Source organism: Crotalus tigris, unplaced genomic scaffold, assembly GCF_016545835.1.
Source record: "Crotalus tigris isolate CLP2741 ecotype Arizona unplaced genomic scaffold, ASM1654583v1 scf7180000024437.13266115, whole genome shotgun sequence".
NCBI lineage: Eukaryota > Metazoa > Chordata > Lepidosauria > Squamata > Viperidae > Crotalus > Crotalus tigris.
In genome coordinates, this window is record NW_024100606.1 from 7,602,532 (window position 1) to 7,623,430 (window position 20,899).

Here is a 20,899-nt window from a genome sequence, read left to right on the forward strand (position 1 = left end):
AGATGACGTGAATAAGCTCTACCAGGCAGCCGGAAGGAGACAGAGAGATCGCACAGAGAAGACTTCAATAACTTCACAATGCTTTGGATGCGGAGGACGCCACAGAAGAGCAGACTGCCGGTTCCGGTTCGCCATTTGCAGGGTCTATGGAAGGCAAGGCCACATTGCAGCCATATGTCTGAGTTGTTAGAAGGTATAGCCTAAAGAAGAATTGCATCTGAAAGGTACCAAGGTCTCCAGCCAAAATAGGGTGGGTTTCTGCGCAACACGCAAAAGTATTCTGAGGACAGGCACACATAAACCCCTAAAAAAGAAGTTGTCCTTTAAAGTAAAGTTGCAAGGGGTTCCCTTATCCATGGAATTGGACACTGGTTCTGCTCTCTCCATTATTTCCCTCAACACATTCAGGAAGATTTGCAGCAGCAGTGGTCGTCGAGTGAAACTCAGGCCATCCACTGTGATACTTACAGACTTTCAGAATTCTGGTGTGTGTTAAGGGGGAGGCCACCCTTAAGGTACAGTACAAGGATTTTGAGGGTTCTTTAGATGTGTTGGTTGTTGGGGGTGAACGTGCAAGTCTTATTGGACTCGATTGGTTTGAGGCTTTGGGAATCCAGGTCACGGGGCTGCACCATTTGCAAACGTCTAGCCTTGCAGAAGTCTGTAGAGAATTTGCAGATGTGTTCAGCTCTGAGCTTGGAACCTACAAGGGGCCTCCAGTTTCACTACGATTAGATCCATCCATAGCACCCATTAGGGTCAAGCCTAGGAGAGTTCTGTTTGCACTTAAAAACAAGATTGATGCTGAACTGGACAAATTGCTCCAGCAGGGCATTCTAGAGCCTGTAGATTCTAGTCCTTGGGAAACACCCATAGTAACGCCTTTAAAGGCTAATGGGGACATTCGTATTTGTGCGGGCTACAAGTGCACACTAAACAAGGCACTACAGCAACACGCTTATCCAGTACCTGTAGTAAGTCACATTCTGGCTTCCCTAAAGGGGGGGTGGATTTTTACGAAGCTTGACCTGGCACAGGCCTATCAACAGTTGCCTGTTGATGAGGCAGCTGCTGAGGCTCAGACAACTGTGACTCATAGAGGAGTGAAGAGATTGCAATTTGGGGTAAATGTAGCCCCTGGCATTTTCCAGAGTATTATGGAGAATACACTGAGGGGTATTCCAGGAGTCTGTCCATATTTTGATGATGTCCTCATTGCAGGAGAATCACCTCAAATCTTGGCTGAGAGATTAAGGGCTGTCTTGCTTCATTTTAGGGAAACAGGTCTCAAGTTAAAGAAGGACAAGTGTAAGATAGGAATCAATTCCACTGACTTTTTGGGATTCAGGATAGATGCTCAAGGTATTCACCCTTCTGAAGCTAAATTGAAGGCCATTCAGCAGGCGCCAAGCCCTAAGTCTAAAGGGGAACTACAAGCCTTTTTGGGGCTACTAAATTTTTACCATGCCTTTTTGCCAAACAAAGCTGCTATAGCTGAGCCATTGCACAAGCTCTTAGACAAATAAGCCTGTTTGCAGTGGACTAAGGTCCATGAAAAAAGTTTCAATGAGGTTAAGGCCTTGCTTATTTTTAATGCTGTACTGGCTCACTTCAATGAGCAGTTGCCTGTTTGCATTGCCTGTGATGCTTCTCCATATGGAGTGGGGGCTGTTCTTAGCTATCTGTTGGCTGATGGGACACAGGTCCCTGTAGCGTATTACTCCAGAACCTTGTCTTCTGCTGAGCGGAACTATGCTCAGATTGACGGAGGCACTAGCCATTGTGGCTGGCATTAAAAAGTTTCATGATTTCATATATGGCCGCCATTTCATGGTCTACACTGACCATAAGCCTCTGTTAGGGTTGTTCACCACAACCAAACAGACCCCACATATTCTTTCTCCTCGTATGCTGCGTTGGTCCATTTTTCTGTCAGCATATGACTACTCTTTAATTCACAAGCCTGGAAAGGAAATGGGTCATGCTGATGCTCTGAATAGAGAACCCCTTCCAACACTGGAGCCTGATCCTGCTCCAGCCATTAATATTCTGTCCATTCAAGAGCTGCCTGAGTCTCCCCTTAATGCAAGGGATGTGGCTGCTGAAACTGCCACTGACCATACGTTCACACGTGTTCTGTCATGGGTGTTGTCAGGATGGCCTGACAGATGCCCTGATACTGAGTTTCAGAGTTTCTGGCAAAGAAGACATGAGTTGTCCACTTTCAAGGGTTGTCTGCTATGGGGAAGTAGGGTAGTAATCCCTACCTCACTGAGGAGTAGAGTGCTGCATTCTTTACACCTTGGCATTGTTAGGATGAAGGTGCTTGCACGCAGCCATTTGTGGTGGCCTGGCCTCGATAAAACCATTGAGGTTCAAGTGCATTGGTGCCATGTGTGCCAACAGTCCTGGTCTGAAATGCCTCAGGCCCCAGTTCATAGATGGGAGGAAACTCACACCCCATGGTCCAGGGTACATATAGATTATTCTGGGCCCTTTCAGGGGCAATTCTTCTTGGTTGTTGTTGATAGCCATTCTAAGTGGCTAGAGGTTGTTCCTGTGTCCTCCACTACTGCTGCCAAGACTATCCAGGTGCTGAGAAGTCTTTTTGCAACTCATGGCCTTCCAGATGTTCTAGTTTCAAACAATGGTCCTCAATTCACCTCTTCTGAGTTCCAGGTTTTCCTCCAGGCCAACATGATCCACCATGCAACTTCTGCTCCTTTCCACCCATCCACCAACGGAATGGCTGAACGTATGGTACGCACCACCAAAGATGCCCTTAAGAGACTGACTTACGGTGATTGGCATCACAGGTTAGCAGACTTTCTTCCTGCACATTGCACCACACCTTGCACTGCCACTGGAAAGAGCCGGCTGAACTTCTTTGGGGTCACCAGCTCATTACCAAGCTGGACAGACTGCACCCTGACCGGGTGGTGTCTCAAGGGTCGCATCCATGGCCACCAAGGTGTCTGTAAGTGGGTGCTCCTGTTTGGACCAGAAACTATGGGCCTGGTCATCTCTGGGTACCAGCTGTGGTCTACAAGGTCTCAGGGCCCTTGCCCTATGAAGTATCCCTGGAAGACAGCCACGTTCTTCGGCAGCACATAGATCAGCTGCATACGAGGCTGGAGTCTCACCCTTCCACTCCTGGCTCTGCTCTGGTAGGGGGAGAAAGGTTATAGAATACATTCTGAGGATCAATGTCAGCAGCCAGTGCCGGCAGCTGAGGAGATCGTTGATCCCCTATCCCGAGATTCCGCAAGAGCTCCAAACAAGAATTCATGAGGCAGAGAACTACCCTACACACCAAGACGCACTCCAGCCAGGGAATCACCCCGGGGGCATCCACATATCCCATACAGAAGCAGTAACACTCCAGACAGGGAGGATAACCGGGGGTATTCACAGAACTCACAGAACACGCAAGAACTGGCAACCCAGCTAGGAAGCAGGTTCAATTCTGCAACTGCTTCCAAAAGAAGGTCTTATGGAAGGGGGGCAAGCAGAGAGGCCTTTCCTGACTCTGGCACCGCAGGCATGACCGTGGGGTCTGCCGAATACTGGGGCCCCTTACACACACCTGTTTCACAGGGCACGTCCGAAAATGGTCACTGGCTCGAGGACATAGGTTCTCAGGGTTCATCCAGAGTAGTTCTGGAATCCTCAGCCAACTCAGAAGGTTGGGAGAGTGCAGCTGCTCTCACAGAGCCTGGGAGAAACTCTGGCATTTCTGCCGGTACGCCCTACCAGGGGTCACCTGCAAAACCTGTGCATAAAAGTCCTTGTCTAGCGAGCCCATCAGGTGGGCCGGTAGGCCAGGCGCCCTTAAGGTCAAGTCCTGGTCTGTCCAGTCGAGCAGGGGAGCAGTCAGGCCAGGCACCCTCCCTCATCCTGCGAAGGTCCCAACGGGTTAAGGCCCCTCCTAAACACCTAGATGAGTATGTAAGGTTCTTGTCAGCATAAGGACAGTACAAGTCTATGGTGAGGAGATGGAACCTATGTGGGTAGCAACAGAACCCGCGAGGCACACATTAGAGAGTAGCAACAAGTTATAGCAGAATGGAGTGTCTGTAGGATGGAAAGAAATTTATTATTATTTTATATTTTGTATGGATTGTAAAAACAAGTACCATGTGTGTTCTAGCTAAGATGGGAGGGGTGTTGTGTCCTGAGCCTGCAAATGCAGGCTTGGGACATTGCAAGGTTCCCGGGCAATTGCAAAAGCTGCCCGGGACCAGACTGAGTGGCGCCGACCAAGCGCATGCGCAAGGCGTGAAAAGTGCCTAGTAATGTTGCCATCTTGTCTGGGGAATGGGGACGTATAAAAGGAGGCCTCCGTGCCTTTGCTTGTTGTTGGAGTTTGAAATAAGCACAATAAAGAGCTTTTCCAGAAACATGTGTATTCTTCATTCGCCATCGCTCCCAGGACTTAACACTGTGGATGTAGTATACTTAGATTTCAGTAAGGCATTTGATAAAGTAAACCACAACTTACTCCTTGGTAAGCTAGAAAAAGCTGGAATAGACAATATCATCGCCAGATGGATCTGTATTTGGTTGGCAAACCGTACTCAATGAGTAGTCCTCAATGGCACTATATCCACATGGAGAGAAGTAAGCAGTGGTGTACCACAAGTGGTGTACCACACAATCTACATTCCATTTTAGGCGCTGTACTCTTCAACATCTTCATCAATGACTTAGATGAGGAAATTGAAAGGAAACTTCAATTTAAGGGAAATCTGCAGATAACACCAAACTGGCAGGAGTAGCCAACACCCTAGAAAACAAATTCAGGATCCAAAAAGATCTTGACAAACTTGAACAATGGGCCCTATCCAACAAAATGAGTTTCAATTTGAAGAAAGCAAAGTTTTACATTTAGGCAGGAAAAATCAAATACAGATTGGGTGAGACCTGGCTTAAAAACAGTAACTGTGAGAGAGACCTTGGAATCCTAGTGGACGATCACTTAACCATGAGCCAGCAGTGTGCAGCAGCAGCCAAAAACGCTAATACAATCCTGGGTTGTATAAACAGAGGCATCAAATCAAGATCACACGAAGTATTAGTACCGCTTTATAAAACCTTAGTAAGACCGCACCTGGAATACTGCAGCAACTTTGGTCACCATATCACAAAAAAGATGTTGAGAGTTTGGGGAAAAAATTAGAGAAGAGCAACTAAGATGATCGGAGGCCTGGAGACTAAAACATACAAAGAACGGCTGCAGGACTTGGATCTGGTTAGTCTAAAGAACAGAAGAAATAGGGGAGACATGATAGCAGTGTCCCAGTATCTGAGGGGCTACCACAAAGAAGAGGGGCTCACGTTATTCTCCAAAGCATCATAGGACAGGACAAGAAAGAACAGATAGAAACCAATCAAGGAGAGAAGCAACCTGGAATTAAGGAGAAACTTCCTGACAGTGAGGACAATTAACCAGTGGAACAGCTTGCCTCCAGAAATCATGGGCGCTCCATCACTGGAGATTTTTAAGAAGAGGCTAGACAGTCACTTGTCTGAGATGGTACTATAGATCCTCCTGCTTGAGCAGGGGGCTGGACTAGAAGACCTTCCTTCTATTCTATTGTATTCTATTCTATTCTAGACACAATTTAAATCTACATTTTATTTTAGAGCCACTAGTGGGAGCTAGCCAATAGGAAGTAGGGGATAGATCAATATTTAGGTCCACACTTTAGGTCCACATTCATACGGACTTTGATTCAATGACTTTGAGCCAGTCACTTCCCTTCAACCTAATATACTTCACAGGATTGTTATTGGAATAAAATGAAGAAAACTTACCATGTAAATTTACACTGAGTTCCTAAGAGAAGGCGTTATGGTGATATAAAACAACAATTAGAATTGGATTGGATCTGATTCTGGAGGCCTTAATACAGGTAATCCTTGACTTACAACAGTTCATTTAGTGACCATTCAAAGTTACAATGGCATTGAAAAAAGTGACTTAATGACCATTTTTTGCACTTATGAGCGTTGCAGCATCCTGGCACTTACATGAATAAAATTCAGATGCTTGGCAAATGGCTCATTTTTATCACTGTTACAATGTTCCAGAGTTATGTGGTCGCCTTTTACGTCCTTCTGACAAGCAAAGTCAATGGGGAAGCCAGATTCACTTAACAACTGTGTTACTAACTTAACAACTGCAGTGATTCACTTAACAACTGTCGCAAGAAAGGTCATAAAAGGGGGCAAAATTCACTTAACAAATATGTTACTTAGCAACAGAAATTTTGGGTTCAATTGTGGTCATAAGTCGAGGACTACTGAACTTATTAATCTTTTAATTTTGTCTTATATATTCCTAAATGTTAAAATTGAAATATTACATTTTCTTTTGTGGGACTGCCAAAGTTTTAAATTTTTTTTGGTTCCATGATCAGCACAGAAAATATGAGGAAAGCTTTACTGGTGCTTGTTTAGAAGTCCTGGAAGTCTCTGGCAAGTTGAAGTAAGATATAACCCTGAACTTTTTGTGATACAGCTATTAGGGTAAATGATGACATTCTCTGCTTTGATTAATTGAAGGTTAAAATAATTTCATTGTTTAAATTAAGAATATTAATAGTTTTTTACTTGTTATTTATTTGTTATTAATAGCATTTTAATCCTTCATTTTGATGGAAAACAAGAGCATATATTAAATAGATTATTAAATAATAAAATTATAATCATATTATACAATTATTATTACATTGTTAAATAGTTTTAATAATTAATAAAATTGCATAGAGGGCTCTACTGCTCATGCTGTAAAAACACAGAGAGTGGTCACCACGATGCAAAAAAGATGTTGAGACTCTAGAAAGAGTACAGAGAAGAGCAACAAAAATGATTAGGGGACTGGAGGCTAAAGCATATAAGGAACGGTTGCTAGAATTGGGTATGTCTAGTTTAACGAAGAGAAGGACAAGGGGGGACATGATAGCAGTATTCCAATATCTCAGGGGCTGCCATAAAGAAGAGGGAATCAAGCTATTTTCCAAAGCACCTGAAGGCAGGACAAGAAGCAACGGGTGGAAACTAATCAAGGAGAGAAGCAACCTAGAACTAAGGAGAAACTTCCTGACAGTGAGAACAATTAATCAGTGGAACAGCTTGCCTCCAGAAGCAGTAAATGCTCCAACACTGGAAGTTTTTAAGAAGAGACTGGACAGCCACTTGTCCGAAATGGTGTAGGGTTTCCTGCCCGAGCAGGGGGTTGGACTAGATGACCTCCAAGGTCCCTTCCAACTTTACTAATATGAACATATGAACATACATCCAAGCCAAGCCAACTTTTACAAAACAAAATCTATGCTTTAGTAACTGCAAAAGGTGATAGCACTTTCAACTGATTTGCTACCTGCCTTTGCTAAACTGGAACCCTTTCCTGGATCTGCCTGCTAGTGCCCATAAGCTCCCAGATTTGGATTTGGAAAATATCTTTATCATAAGACACAATTTGTTTTCTTAGCAGTTCTTATGTATAACGGGTGGTGGAGCTAGTGTTAAACTTCAGTCATGCAAAAAAATCACAGCCTATACAAATACTTTGGCCACCTAATGAGAAGGAAGGACTCACTGGAGAAGGGCCTAATGCTGGGAAAGATTGAGGGCAATAGAAGAAGGGGACGACAGAGAATGAGATGGCTGGATGGAGTCACTGAAGCAGTAGGTGTGAACTTAAATGGACTCCAGAAGATGGTAGAGGACACGAGGACCTGGAGGAGCGTTGTCCATGGAGTCGCGATGGGTCGGACACGACTTCGCAATTAACAACAACAACATACATGGATTAAGATAGAAAGCTTCAGTGCAGCTTAATTGGATTAAATGTCTGTATTGAAATAGACTTGCTTAATTTTAAAGTAATTTATTTCCATTCACTTGAAAATTCACTCTTACTTGTTTATTGTTATTATTATGATGCAAGAAGTCTATGTTTTTTTTTTAAAAACTAAAGTTGGTCCCTGGTTTCTCACCTAAGACGCTAAATATTAACCCTATTAAGGCAGCGGTCCCCAACCTTTGCAGCTTGGCGGTCCAGTGGGGGGTAGACAGGAACCAGGCCGCATGAATAGCAGGCCAGCACCACACGCATGCGTAGCTCCACTCATGTAAGCAGTGGGCTGGTGTACTCGCATGTGCTGCTCATCCACCTCTCACACACGTGCAAACCAGCCCACCTCTCATGTTCAAAATAGGCCACAGCCTAGTTCAAAATAGGCCACAGCCTAGTATTGAGCCACAGTTCAAAATAGGCCACAGCCTAGTAATGAGCCACAGCCTGGGGGTTGGGGACTCCTGTATTGTCATGATACTGTTGATTTAAAACTGGGGGTTTGCTTTGTAATCACACATGGTGGGAGAACATAACAGGAAATGCGGACTAATCGCTCCTTTATATTGCTTGAAGTTTATGAACATCTAGAGACAGATCTTTATTGGAGATTATTTAGCCTCCTTTGGGTTTTTTTCTTCATCTTTTTTTTTAAAAAAAAAATGTTGAGAAGAAGTGCTATTTTGCTACTAAATTTGCCTGAACCAACTTTGGGTGTGCTGGAGGCTGCAAATGGGATTATAAGCATCTGCTGAGAGGCAAGGAAAGCAAATGAAGCGAAGTATATTGCGCCATCTCAATACAAGCTGTTCCCTAAACATAATTAAGTGATATTAATTAAGTGAAGCACAAAACAAAAGAGCTTGCACTGTGATATCATGACTGACATTTCATCATTTTGGCATCATTATTCAAAGCTAGATCTTATCTTGTTGGGTCATCATTTCAGAGATATTTCTTTATCTAAGCAGAAAAACAGAATGACCAAAGGTGAGCAAAAAAAAAAAAAAAGCAGTCAACTTCCTGCTGATTTCCTCATTGAATATCCTTGTGGGAAACTGGCAGAGAGCACTGGAAACCTCCTTTCCTTCCCTTCCCTTCTCAGCTGGCAGGTAAATAACTGCCTCTAGGTGAGAAAGAGAGCAAAGGATTGTGAAACTGCCTGGGAGACTGTCATGGAACACTAAAAATGAAAATCCCATGACTGTAGTTGCAATCCAGCAGAAGCCAATAGCACTGAGCACTCACAGTTTCCCCAAATTTCACTTCTTCAGGAGGCTTGGGTCCCAGATTTGGCCTTTTTGTGAATTAGCCCACCTTAGTACCTTAGTTCAAAAATTGTTGCTTTGTGATTCACCATTTTACCCAGTTAAAAATTATCAGTGAGAATTTGAGTAATATATAGATGGACATGAATTGGGTCAGGGCAACAGGTTGTCCAATCCTGCCCTTGAGAATTTTTTTAGTATTTTGATAATTCTCTTGGTAACAAAAATGTTGTATTTATTTCACAGGTGGCCTATATTTAAGAGCTCAGTATGGAACTATTTGTCAATAGTGATGTACCAAGAGATTATCTCTAATAAGGATTAAAAATAGTCCTCAATTTACAACATTTCATTTAATGACCGTTCAAAGTTAAAACTGCACTGAAAAAAGTGACTTATGACCTTTTTTCACATTTAGCATTTCCATGGTCATGTGATCAAAATTCAGATGCTTTGCAACTGGCTTATACTTACAATAGTTGCAGTTCCTTTTATGATCGCCTTTTATGACTTTCTGACAAACAAAGTCAAAACAAACCATATTACTAATTTAACAACTGCAGTGATTCATTTAACAACTGTTTCAAGAAAGGTAAAGTGGGGCAAAATTCACAGTAACTGTCTCACTTAAAAACATAAATTTTGGGTTCAATTGTGGTGATAAGTCGAGGACTACTTGTATTGAAGGGTCTATTACTGTAGATTTCCATTAAAAGAGGCCTTATTTGCTCTTTCTGCTTTTTATAATAGCAAATATAAATAGGACAATGAATAAAAATGATTGCCTTTACAAAATAAATTACACAAATGTTCAAAACAACTAGAAGATCTAATCAGACATATAAGACGTTTCTTAGCTGAGGGAAATCTGGTTTTGAAATTGAAGGGAAATTTTCTGTTGCAACTTGTTCTCCCATTTCTGCTGTGCTTTTGGAAATTTCTTGCCAATTCCTTTCTTTCTGTGCCAGCTAGCGTTCTGGAATAGTCCTTTTAATTCTTTTCCTTTTTTCTGATTTCTTTCCCTGCCACTTTATCTGTTTTTTTCAGGTTCAGAATTCACCTCCAACTCTCATTCTGACTCTTCTTTTTGGGGTATTCTCAATTTGATCTGTATTTTTAATAATTTGCTTCCTGTCCATTTTTTCTCCCTGCCCTTCTCCTCTTTTTGAGTTTCTTCTTAAGTTCTAATGTTCCTAACATATCTAACAAACGTCTGCTAAACTGCTTTGATTGAGGATTGCCCTAAACTGATACAGTATGAGATTTCTTTGTTCCTGTAAGTTCTAACATTTCTCCGATCATGTTACTGTACTGTCAACTTTTCGATCTATGTTTTTCAAAACAGAAACATAGAAAACTGATGGCATAAAAAGACACAATGGTCCATTGAGTCCACTAATTTGTGTTTTTGTTTTCTTTTAAATCTATTTATTTATTATTGTTAACATTCCTTGTTATTATGGTCTATTGCATAGTCAGCCAGTTGTTCAGATTTGATTTGGCCTTTTTGTCTGCCTATTGAGCCCTTCCCAAGGATCTGGGATAGATAAATATGAATGTGTTAGAGGTATCATCACAGGATGTAAGCTATTAGAATAGAATAGAATAATCTTTAATGACCAAGTGTGATTGAACATACAAGGAATTTGTATCGGGTGCATAAGTTCTCAGTATATATACAAACAACAAAGTAATATAATCATAAGATATCAATAGGAGAAGTAATAAAAAAAATGAGAAGAATAATAGTAATAAAGCCCTATTATATGGATAAATATCCTTAGGCATGATTAGGTTTTCAGCAGAGTGATGGCATGAGGGGATAAAATGTCTTTGTGTCTAGTTGTTTTGGCATGCAATGCCCTATAACAGTGTCCTGAGGGAAAGGAATTGAAACAGTTTATGTCCTGGGTGTGAGGGGCTTTCTGTAGATATTTTCTCAGTCCTCTTTCTGACTTGTGCAATATACAGGTCCTCAATGGAAGGCAGACTGGTTGCAATTGTTTTTTTCTACAGTCCTAATTATCCATTGAAGTTGCTGTGCCAAATCAGACAGTTATAGAGATACAAACAACAGATTCAAACAATTCCTCTGTAGAACTGTATCAGCAGCTCCTTGGGCAGTCTGGGCTTTCTTAGGCGATACACGAAGAACATTCTTTGTTGTGCCTTTTTAATGATGGTTTTAATGTTAGATGTCTGTTGTATGTGGACTGAGACACAGAGACTTGCAGCAGAGACTTTTTGTCAAAGAAGACTTATCATTCCAAGATGCCTTGAGAGAGGTTACTGCAGAAGAGGCAGCAGGTGGGGCAATCAAGAATATGAGGCCTATCAGAAATACTCCAGAAGCTGTGTGCACCAGGAGGGAGTCCAAGGGAGCTCAGAAGAGGATCCTGATGAAGAAGTAGACCGTCTTTACCCAACAAAAGAAGGGAAGCAGAAGGAAGGCAAAGAAAAGTCTTCAGCTGTACCCAAGTGCTTCGGGTGTGGAGGTCGCCACAAGAGAACCGACTTCAGGTTTCGCTCTGCTATCTGTAGAGCATGTGGAAAGCAAGGCCACATTGCAGCTGTGTGTCTGGGCCGTCAGAAGGTACAACCCTGAGAAGAATTGTGCCTGAAAGGTACCAGGGTCCCCAGCCAAAACAGGGTGGGTTTCTGTGCTTCACGAAGAAGCATTTATAGGACAGGCACCAGTGCCTACTCCAGCCAGGGAGCCATCCCGGGGGCATAATCATTACACACCAGCACCATTCAGCACTCCAGTCAGGGAGAATAACCGGGAGCATCCTAATAACTCACACATTGCAAGAGAGCTGGCACACACTCCGTCTAGTTGGCCCAACACTGCCACTGTTCCCAGGAAGGGGCATTCACATAGGGAGGTGGTCGGAGGGCCGAATCCCAATTCTGACACCTCCGGCATAACAGAGGGGGCAACTGAGTTTTGGGACAGTACTGAGATCCCAGACAGCCCTGCTATGGAACTGGGGAATGGAGGAAGGCAGCCTCATGATAGGTCTAGGGTAGACCTGGGAGGTTCTACAGAGTTGCGTAACAGTGGCAGCCTTCTAGAAGGGCCAGAGAGCCTGCAACTAGGCAGGTCAACCAGGTTATGGAGAGAACAAAGTCCTGGCCTGACGAGCCCGGTGGGCAAGCAAGCAGGCCAGGCAACGGGGCACGGTCCATGGGGACCACCAGGGTCAAAGAAAGGGGGCGAACACATAGCACCCCCCAGACAAGATGTTCTTGGAGATTCTCAGGGAATTCGGAGATCACAGAGAGCTAAAAGATCTCCTAAATATCTTGAAGATTTTGTAACTCTGCTGGCAAAGAAGAAACAGTAAGAGGGTATTCCTGTGAAAGGTTGGAAATAAGGAACATTGGAAAATGAAGCCCAAAATTACAGTTTGGTATCAAGGAGCTAGTGTGGCTCCCACGCTCGTGTCGAGGTCGCATGTAACTATTCATGTAGTTGTAGTTTTAGCTGGGGGGGGAAGGGGTATTGTGTCCTGAGCCTGCAAAGTTGCAAGCTGCCCGGGACTAGACTGCGTGAAGTGCGAAGCGCACCAAATGTTGCCGTTTGGCCCAGGGATTGCCTTTAAGAGAAGCAGAGAGGCTTGTGTGCCTCGGCGTTGTAACAGGGCTGCTGAATAACAATAAAGAGGCTCCTGAGAACTACCAAATGCTCCGTGAAGTTATTGCCATTCGCTGAGGACTCAATAAGAATGACTGTGACAAAATAAAGCAAAGGTAGAACCAATAGTCATAGGTGCTTTGGATGCAATTCCAAAACAATTGGCGCACCACTTAAGCACTGTTGGTATTGACAGATTCAGCATCAGTCAATTGCAAAAGGCAGCATTAATTGGAATGTAATGTAACTTGAAATTTCTGTCTTTACCAATGACTGCAATTATCAACAATTGTTAAGTCTGGCTTCTTATGTGGCAAGTGCCTGTCTGTTTAAATTCTAAAGTGTCAGAGCACTTTGTTTTCTATTAGTAGCATTAGCATTAGTATTATTTATTTATTGACAGACAAAGATAGGCCTAAAGGAAAGTGGGTGACATCTTTCTGTTGAGATTTTTGCAAATTAAATATCCAAATGTGATTGGATAGAGAAACCAGTTATTTCACTGGATGTAACACATTATGTGCCTAATGAAGCCAATGGGGCCATTAGGGCAGAGGTCCCCAACCTTTGGGGCACCAGGGACCGGTTACCTAGAGAGATGTTTTTCCACGGACTGGAAGGGGCGTGGTTTTGTATGCTGCCTGCATCCCATGGATGGGGCTTTGTTTGTTTGTGCAGACCAGTTGCTGGTGTGCCGCGGACTGGTACCGGTCCATGGACCGGGGTTTGGGGGCCCCTGCATTAGGGTATAACTATGGTCATGGGACAGGACTATAAAAATAATAGGGTGTTGTTTCTTTCTAAAAATTACTTTCTTTTTCTTACCTAAAGCTCTTCTTGCTCTCAAGTAACTTTTCCCAGCTTATCTGCACTCTTTGGCCTTCTGAACATTATATGGCTAAGCTGACAGTGTGATTTTCCTGAAAAATTGTTTTTGTAGTCAGGTAGTTGCCTAATTTGGCACAATATAGCTGTTCTTTTTTTTTCCTCTGGAAAGATGTATGAGAGACTTTAACTTGGTACCACAAAATCTTCTATAATTCCCTTTTCAAAAGTTTGAAATATTTTTTTACTTTAAGCTTCATCATCCCTCAGAGATGTACATGTTGATTGCAGGTCCAATCATTATGCTATAATCTGAGCAAGGATTCAACTTAAACTCCAATACATAAAATGACAGATGATACCATCAGCAAAGCTGTAATAGTCAAAACAGGCTGAATCGGGACATAAACAAGAATTCCAAACATAATTAGCAAACCAATTTGCCATCCTGCAGACACTGATTAATGATGTGAACATGGAAGAAAACCAGATATCTCAAGTTATCTATTACTGTGTCAAAAGGGTGTGCCAGATCATATGACTCTGAACATAAGTATAGATCTTGGAGAATGCCTAAATTTGGTAATTCAACCCAAACCAGCCAAACTGGATGACAGTGCCCAATAAACTGTGAATTTTTTCATCAGGAAAAGGAAGAGTGTGAGGCACATTAAAACATTGTGCAAAAACATGAGCTTTATCATTCTCAGATGCCTAACTGGAAGGAATAAATCAACATACAATAATATATATAAGCTGATATTTGAACATGTCTAAACTATATTTGTTTCTTAAATGTATTTTGCCAAGAATATATTCTATATAGCATTTCAGTTTACTTCTAAATTGTCAATATCATGGTACTAGGTTTTCTTTCTTTTTATCTTCGGATGATCTAGAAAATAATTACCTAATAATTACCTAAAAAATTAATAATACCATATCTTTAAGTAATTCAGCTATTTAGTGTTAGGTGTCAAGATTTTTTAAAAAAAAGATTTCAGAATTCACTGTTATGTTCTGAGATCATTATAAAATTGTGTTTCAACTTCCTTTTTTCCCTTCCATCTCATTAAAAGAAATATGCAGCAGTAAAATCTCAACAGCCATTTAACAATATATGCAAATGTTCTAAATAGCTTTGAAGCAGAAAAGAAGAAAGAGTAGTTCTCCCAATAAGCTTGGATGCATACAAAGTCTTTTCCATAATGAATGTGGCCAGATTTTAACAAAGGCCATGCATAATAAAAATGTAAATGAGTTTGCTTTACTAAAAGTATAACTTTAAAGTCTTTTGTTGTGTGATGTCCTGAAACTTTCCTACGATGTTATCACTGTTTGCATGGAGATTTACCCAAAACCTTCAACGGCATTTTTTTTAGAAAAAACAAAAAACTCCAAACCGAATAGCCTATGTGTGATGTGCATGCAAAACTGCTCTAAAGCTGAGAATATGAATTGGCTCTGGGTGACTTCAGCACGAAGCAAAAAGCCAACTATATTGCTATAAGACTGCCTGACGGACTCCATGTGGCTCCCAGCCTGGAAATTTCTCCAATTTTGACATGTGATGTACTCGTCACTGCAATGGCAGCCCTGTCACTGAGAAATGGCACAAAGACAACAAGGCACCCCTCCCTCTCCTCAGCCCTGCACATTGCAGCCCCCTGGAGCTGTCTGTCCATGGTTTCTCTTGCCTGCCTAGTTACAGACGGCCCTTCTAAACTGAGAGATAAGGGTGGGTGGACTGGATAGGCCCCAGCTGCCTTTGGGATGTAGCTTCCACAATAAATTGGCCTGAATGATGAGGGCAAACAAACAGTATGATATGTATTATGCCTGTCAATAATACAGCCCCACATGTTTCCGTCTTTGTATGAGCAGGACCAAAGCTTTTCTTCTGCAAGTTCTACTTCGTCTCCTAGCTTTTCCTTCCATTCATATTATAACTTACATGACAAGATTCAGAAATTTTTATGGTAGCGGCATTGTATAACCATTGTGTATCTATCCCCCTCCCCATCCCAGCATCAGATTTACATTTTGTTATTCTTTTATGCCTTTTGCTTTAGAAATAGATGGCTTCTTAATCTTTCAGCTTCAACGTGAAGGGTACGTTGATGTGGAGTGGCATCGGGAACAGATGCGAGAATTGAGAGAACAAATAATTAGCCTGATTGAAAAAAACACACAGCTTCAAGAAACTGTGAAGCAGGGAGAGAAAGAGCAGACTAACTTAGGTAAATTTTGCTTGTAAATCAATCACTAGAGATAACGGCATATGCAGGAAAACAGAAAGAGTATATAGAAAACTAAATGGCAGAATAATATCTAACCAGCAATTGCTCATTTCTTTCTATTTTGCTCTTTAATTTGAGTTTGTCTTGAACTTTGACAGACACTGGAATTAATTTATATTGAGTATATGCTTATTTTCTGGATATTTATTCTGGTAAAAAAAAGATAACAGTATTTATCAACTCCTACTAAATAATAAATGAAGAAATTTAGGAAAAATGCCTATTAATGTGGTATACACATATATGTACATACAATAGATTACTTCTCCGTGCTGTACACCAAAAAGTAGAAAATTAGAAATTTGCAAACATAAGTCATCTCTGCCTTCTAGAAATTAAGAAGTTTTGGAGCAACTAAGCCCATATCAAAACCAGATGTAAAGACATACTAGCAATAACAAAGTACATGTAGCAAAAACAAAATACTGAAACATGATACTATTGGATGGGAATATAAATGAGCATGAAGAAAACATTTTTGCAGTTTTATCATCTCTGATGACTTGCCCATATCTTTCGCAATATTTAGAACCACCTACTAAAGCATTTTGTATCAGCTGTGACTAATGGCACGAATGAGTATTAATGAAAAGCAAAGGGTGCTCAGATACACTTGGCTCTTGAACTTATTTCTCAATCTCCCTCTCTCTGACCAGCCAGCTGAACAGCAGGCAGAATTCTGTGAAGGTCAAGGGCAGTTGTGAAGGTCACCAGTCTGCCCACTGCCTTCCTCTACCATGTGCCCGACTGACCTGCAGTGCACAATATGAATCTATTCAAATAACCATGTAATTTCATGGTGTGCTTTATCCCCGCCTTATCCTTGCTTCTTTCAGAGAATGAAATAAAACTTTTGCAGAACAAAATGGAAAAAGATATGAAGGCAATGGAAAAGGTATTGTATCCTTTGTTTATTTATGTCAGCAATTGATTAACTTGCACAATAGATGCAGGAATCTAGGAATTCACTACCATTCTATTGTTCCTAGCTTGTTGCCTTTTATAAATTGTTTTAAAAATATAGGATTTCTGTGGAAATCTTGCATCCTGAAGTTCACCTAGGTTAGATGCAAGCTGGAAAAGCAGAATGAAATACCAAATTATATAAATAGAAAGTAATATGATATTTCTGATTTGCCAAGTCTGGTGCTATTTCATATAATAGCAATTTCATAAGGTTGAATTTTTGAATCAGAATGGAATCATTGACAATAATAATAATTCATTATTAATAATCATAAATATGATTTATATACATTAGAGGAGGGGTCCCCAACTCCCAGTCCATGACCTGGTGCCAGTCCATGGCCCACTGAGAACCAGGTCATGCAAGCAGTAGACAGGTGTAGGAAGCTCCATTTGTGCAAATGGCAGGCATGCACGTGAAACCATTTCCTCCCCCCCCCCCCGTTGCAGCAGTTGGGGACCACTGCATTAGATGAATTTTCTAAGTAGTCAAGAGTAGAGAAGTTAGTAAATAAAGTTAAACATACACTTTTTAAAACTTCCAAGTTGGTAATGGGTAAAAAGATGTAAAGGACTTTTCTTTGTTCCTTCCGACCAGGTATGCCAAACCATGGCCTATAGGCCACATGTGACATCTGGACAGCTAGTAATGCAGCCCCACAAGATAATAAACTTTAACAGTATTATGAGATTATATATACATTAAGTATAAATTATATACATTAACTACACTGCATTCAGAAAGTATTCAGACCCCCCCTTCACTTTTCTCAATTGTGTTATGCTACAGCCTGATTCTACAATTGTTGAAATTCATTTTTTTTCTCATTAGTCTACACTCAGTATCCCCACAATGACAAAGTGAAAACAGATTTTTAGAAATGTCTATAAATTTATTTTTAAAACCCTGAAATATCACATTGGCATAAGTATTCAGACATCTAATTTTTTAAAAAAAAAAAATACTTTCCTCTTATAATCTAAAGCTCCATAATTGTTTTTTTAAATTAGTTAACAAATGCTCATGAATTATTGAAGGCAGAACTTGATAGAGAGAAGGAGAGAGTGCAAGCAAAAGCTCAGGTAAGATACTATTCAAAAAAATTAAATATTTAGATAAATCTTTTTTTTTCAGTCTACCTCTCCTAAGTCTGGAAAACAGACTGTTGAGATGATATCTGTACAAATGTTATGCCCAATATTTCACTCTTCAAATTTCCTCATTAACATTTATTATTTCAAAAATCATGCTTCAATTTGCATTTGAACTTCAGAATTAATTTTATGCCAGCAGGCCTCCATCATCCAATTAAATAATAATATTGATGTATATTTGGGGAAGATGTGTATTGCCTTTGAAAACTGGAATTTTCAAAGCAGCTTAGTGTAGTATTTATTATGGAGAGTATATATACTATGGTAGATTTTCTCATATGTCAAGGCCCATGAAAAATGTTACTTTGTGTGTTTTGTAGCAATAGCAATAGCATTTAGACTTATAAACCACTTCCTGGTGCTTTAAAGCCCTCTCTAAACAATTTACAGAGTCGGCATATTGCCTCCAACAGTCTGGGTCCTCATTTACTGACTTTGGAAAGATGGAATGCTGAGTCAACCTTGAGCTGGTCAGAATCAAACTGCTGGCAGTCGGCAGAATTAGCCTGCAATACTGCATTCTAACTACTGCGCCACCAGGGCTCTTGTGTTTTTATGTTTTTTCTGAACTATATGAAAATGAATATATAGTGATTTCAGAAATATTTTTTTTCTTTGACCATTGGGATTACCTTCACTATTTACCATTACATAGAAAAAAAAAAACATCTCTATAAACTTTTCAGTATTTGCACACTACATCCAGTTCAATGTTGCTTAAAACAATTTATAGTCCTGATGGTTCTGACTGTGCTTTTAATTTCTTTTTGATTTTTTTCTCTCCTCTTAAGTAACTTGGTTTTATGCTGGTCAATGCCAATTTGTTTTGTTTATAGCAGGTTAAATGTCATATTGATTATAAATACGTTAAAATCAAACACATCTTGATTCGTTTTTTTTAAATTTGCCAAAGCATGTGGCTGATCAGAGTAGAAGATGTTATGAAGAGTAAACCAAACCTGCTAAATATTCACTTCCTTTTTGCAGTTACTTCCTGAGCCTAATTGCAACTGATTTGTTCATTCTATTTTGTTAAGCTCAGTACCATATAGGTCCTTGAGCAAAAGATCAAACCTGAGGAGAACCATATTGTTTCATTATAAATCCGTAAAGAAAAAGAAAAGGACAAGGATCTTCAGAGCTATTGCAGCTCAGAGAAATGAATGAAAAATACTCTGTTTATTTTATATTTTTATAAATGGCCAATATGCTGCCATTTCATTTTTAAGATAATCTATTCTTTCCAGAACAATGAAGAGTTTTTTTATATTGCATTATGGTAAACAATGTTGGGGAACTAACTATTCCAGTTATAGACAATATCCAGCGAGCATTTTACACAGAAGTTTCTTTTAGAAATTACATCTCAGTTCAAGTTAGAAAATCATATATCTATTCAAAATGATATGTCTAATTGCAGTGTTACACATACAAAAAGAAAATAACTATGAAGCTATTTCCCCAATTTTGTCTTATGGATAGTAATCACTGCATAGAACAATATTATAGTAAAAACTATCTCATAAAATTTGGAAGGATTGGGGTTTATTTTTATAAGAAGGAGGAGGAGGAATTATTTTATCTACTCTTGATTTTAAATATTCATTTTAATTTTCTTCAATCTGATATGTTTGCAATTCTTTCAGCTAGCAAGTTTAAAAGAGCTCAACCAATAACATCGTATTGCAATAGAATTGTGATAAATATAGTGATAAATAAACTAAAATCCTTTATGGTTAAAGAAGTTAATGTTGATTAAAAATCATAAATATTGGGTTTATCGTATTGATGTTGCTAATTTAGCAATATTTGCTAGATTTATTAAAACAAGATGAATTAATTTCTGTTTTTTAAGAAATAAGTTACTAAACTACGTTATTGTTAAATGTTATTGTAAAATATTTTTGTCCTTAATTCTTTGTAAGTGCAGGAAAAGTCTCATGTGAGAACACTACTGATTATACTGGAACTTAATCAAGCAAAATAAACATCTTCCTTCTGGTGCTAGAGATTTCAGCACCACTTTTGTTATTGCAATGATGTTTAATTCTATTTTATATTTATTTTTAAGGAACTGAAAGAAGCTCAAGATGCTCTTGCAAAATTAAAAGAAACTGGAGCTCAGCCAGTAGCAAAGGTAATTTGGCCTGTTGACTGTGAATGTATTTTATTTTATCGTAGAGATAATCCTCAGCTTATGATTACAAGCAAAATCAGAATTTCCACTGTAATTAATTGTAATTGTAAGTGAAGTTAGACCTAATGTTACAACAATTTTTAGAGCGATTGTAAAGCAAATCATTTGGTCATTGAGTCATGCTGTTATTAAGCAAATCCAGTTTCCCCAATGGGTGGGGTTTTTTTTTCCAGAAATCAGTAAAAAAAAAAAAAAAGGTCACAAAGGACACTATTAAGTAGAAGCCAGTCATCAAGTACACGATTTATGATCACATGACCATGGGAGTGGTACATTGGTTGTAAGTACTTTTTCTGAGACCATTATAACTTTAAACAGTCATTAAGCAAATGATTGTAAATCAAGGACTATCTATATATTAAACAAATGGTTGTAAGTCAAGGACCACTTTCCATATTTAATATTTGATTTTCCTGTTTTTGAATTAAATACATTTTAGCTCCTTACTAAAATTTAATGGAAAATAGGAGTGATTGGCACAGATTACTTGAAGACACTCTTATACAATATTCTGTGCTACAAAACAGATGAAGAATCTTACCAAAGGAGGCCAAAAGTTCTGTCTAGCCCAGTGCTGTTTCCACCTGTGGCCAGTCAAACATTTCCACTGATAAGGCATGAAGCTAACAGATTGCCTTTGTTTGCTATTCACAAGTCTGATTAAGAACATTAAAATCCATTTAGCTAATA

General features: G+C 39.9%; 1 protein-coding gene across 1 annotated transcript in view; it reads left to right on the forward strand.

Moving 5' to 3' along the window:
- Window positions 1-20,899, forward strand: part of CUNH10orf67 (chromosome unknown C10orf67 homolog) — a 72,400-nt gene that overhangs the window by 21,159 nt on the left and 30,342 nt on the right. The window contains exons 6-9 of the mRNA XM_039331579.1: window positions 15,690-15,831; window positions 16,728-16,786; window positions 17,869-17,940; window positions 20,084-20,149. Of these exons, the coding sequence (XP_039187513.1) occupies window positions 15,690-15,831; window positions 16,728-16,786; window positions 17,869-17,940; window positions 20,084-20,149 (339 nt within the window). The remainder of the gene's footprint in view (window positions 1-15,689; window positions 15,832-16,727; window positions 16,787-17,868; window positions 17,941-20,083; window positions 20,150-20,899) is intronic.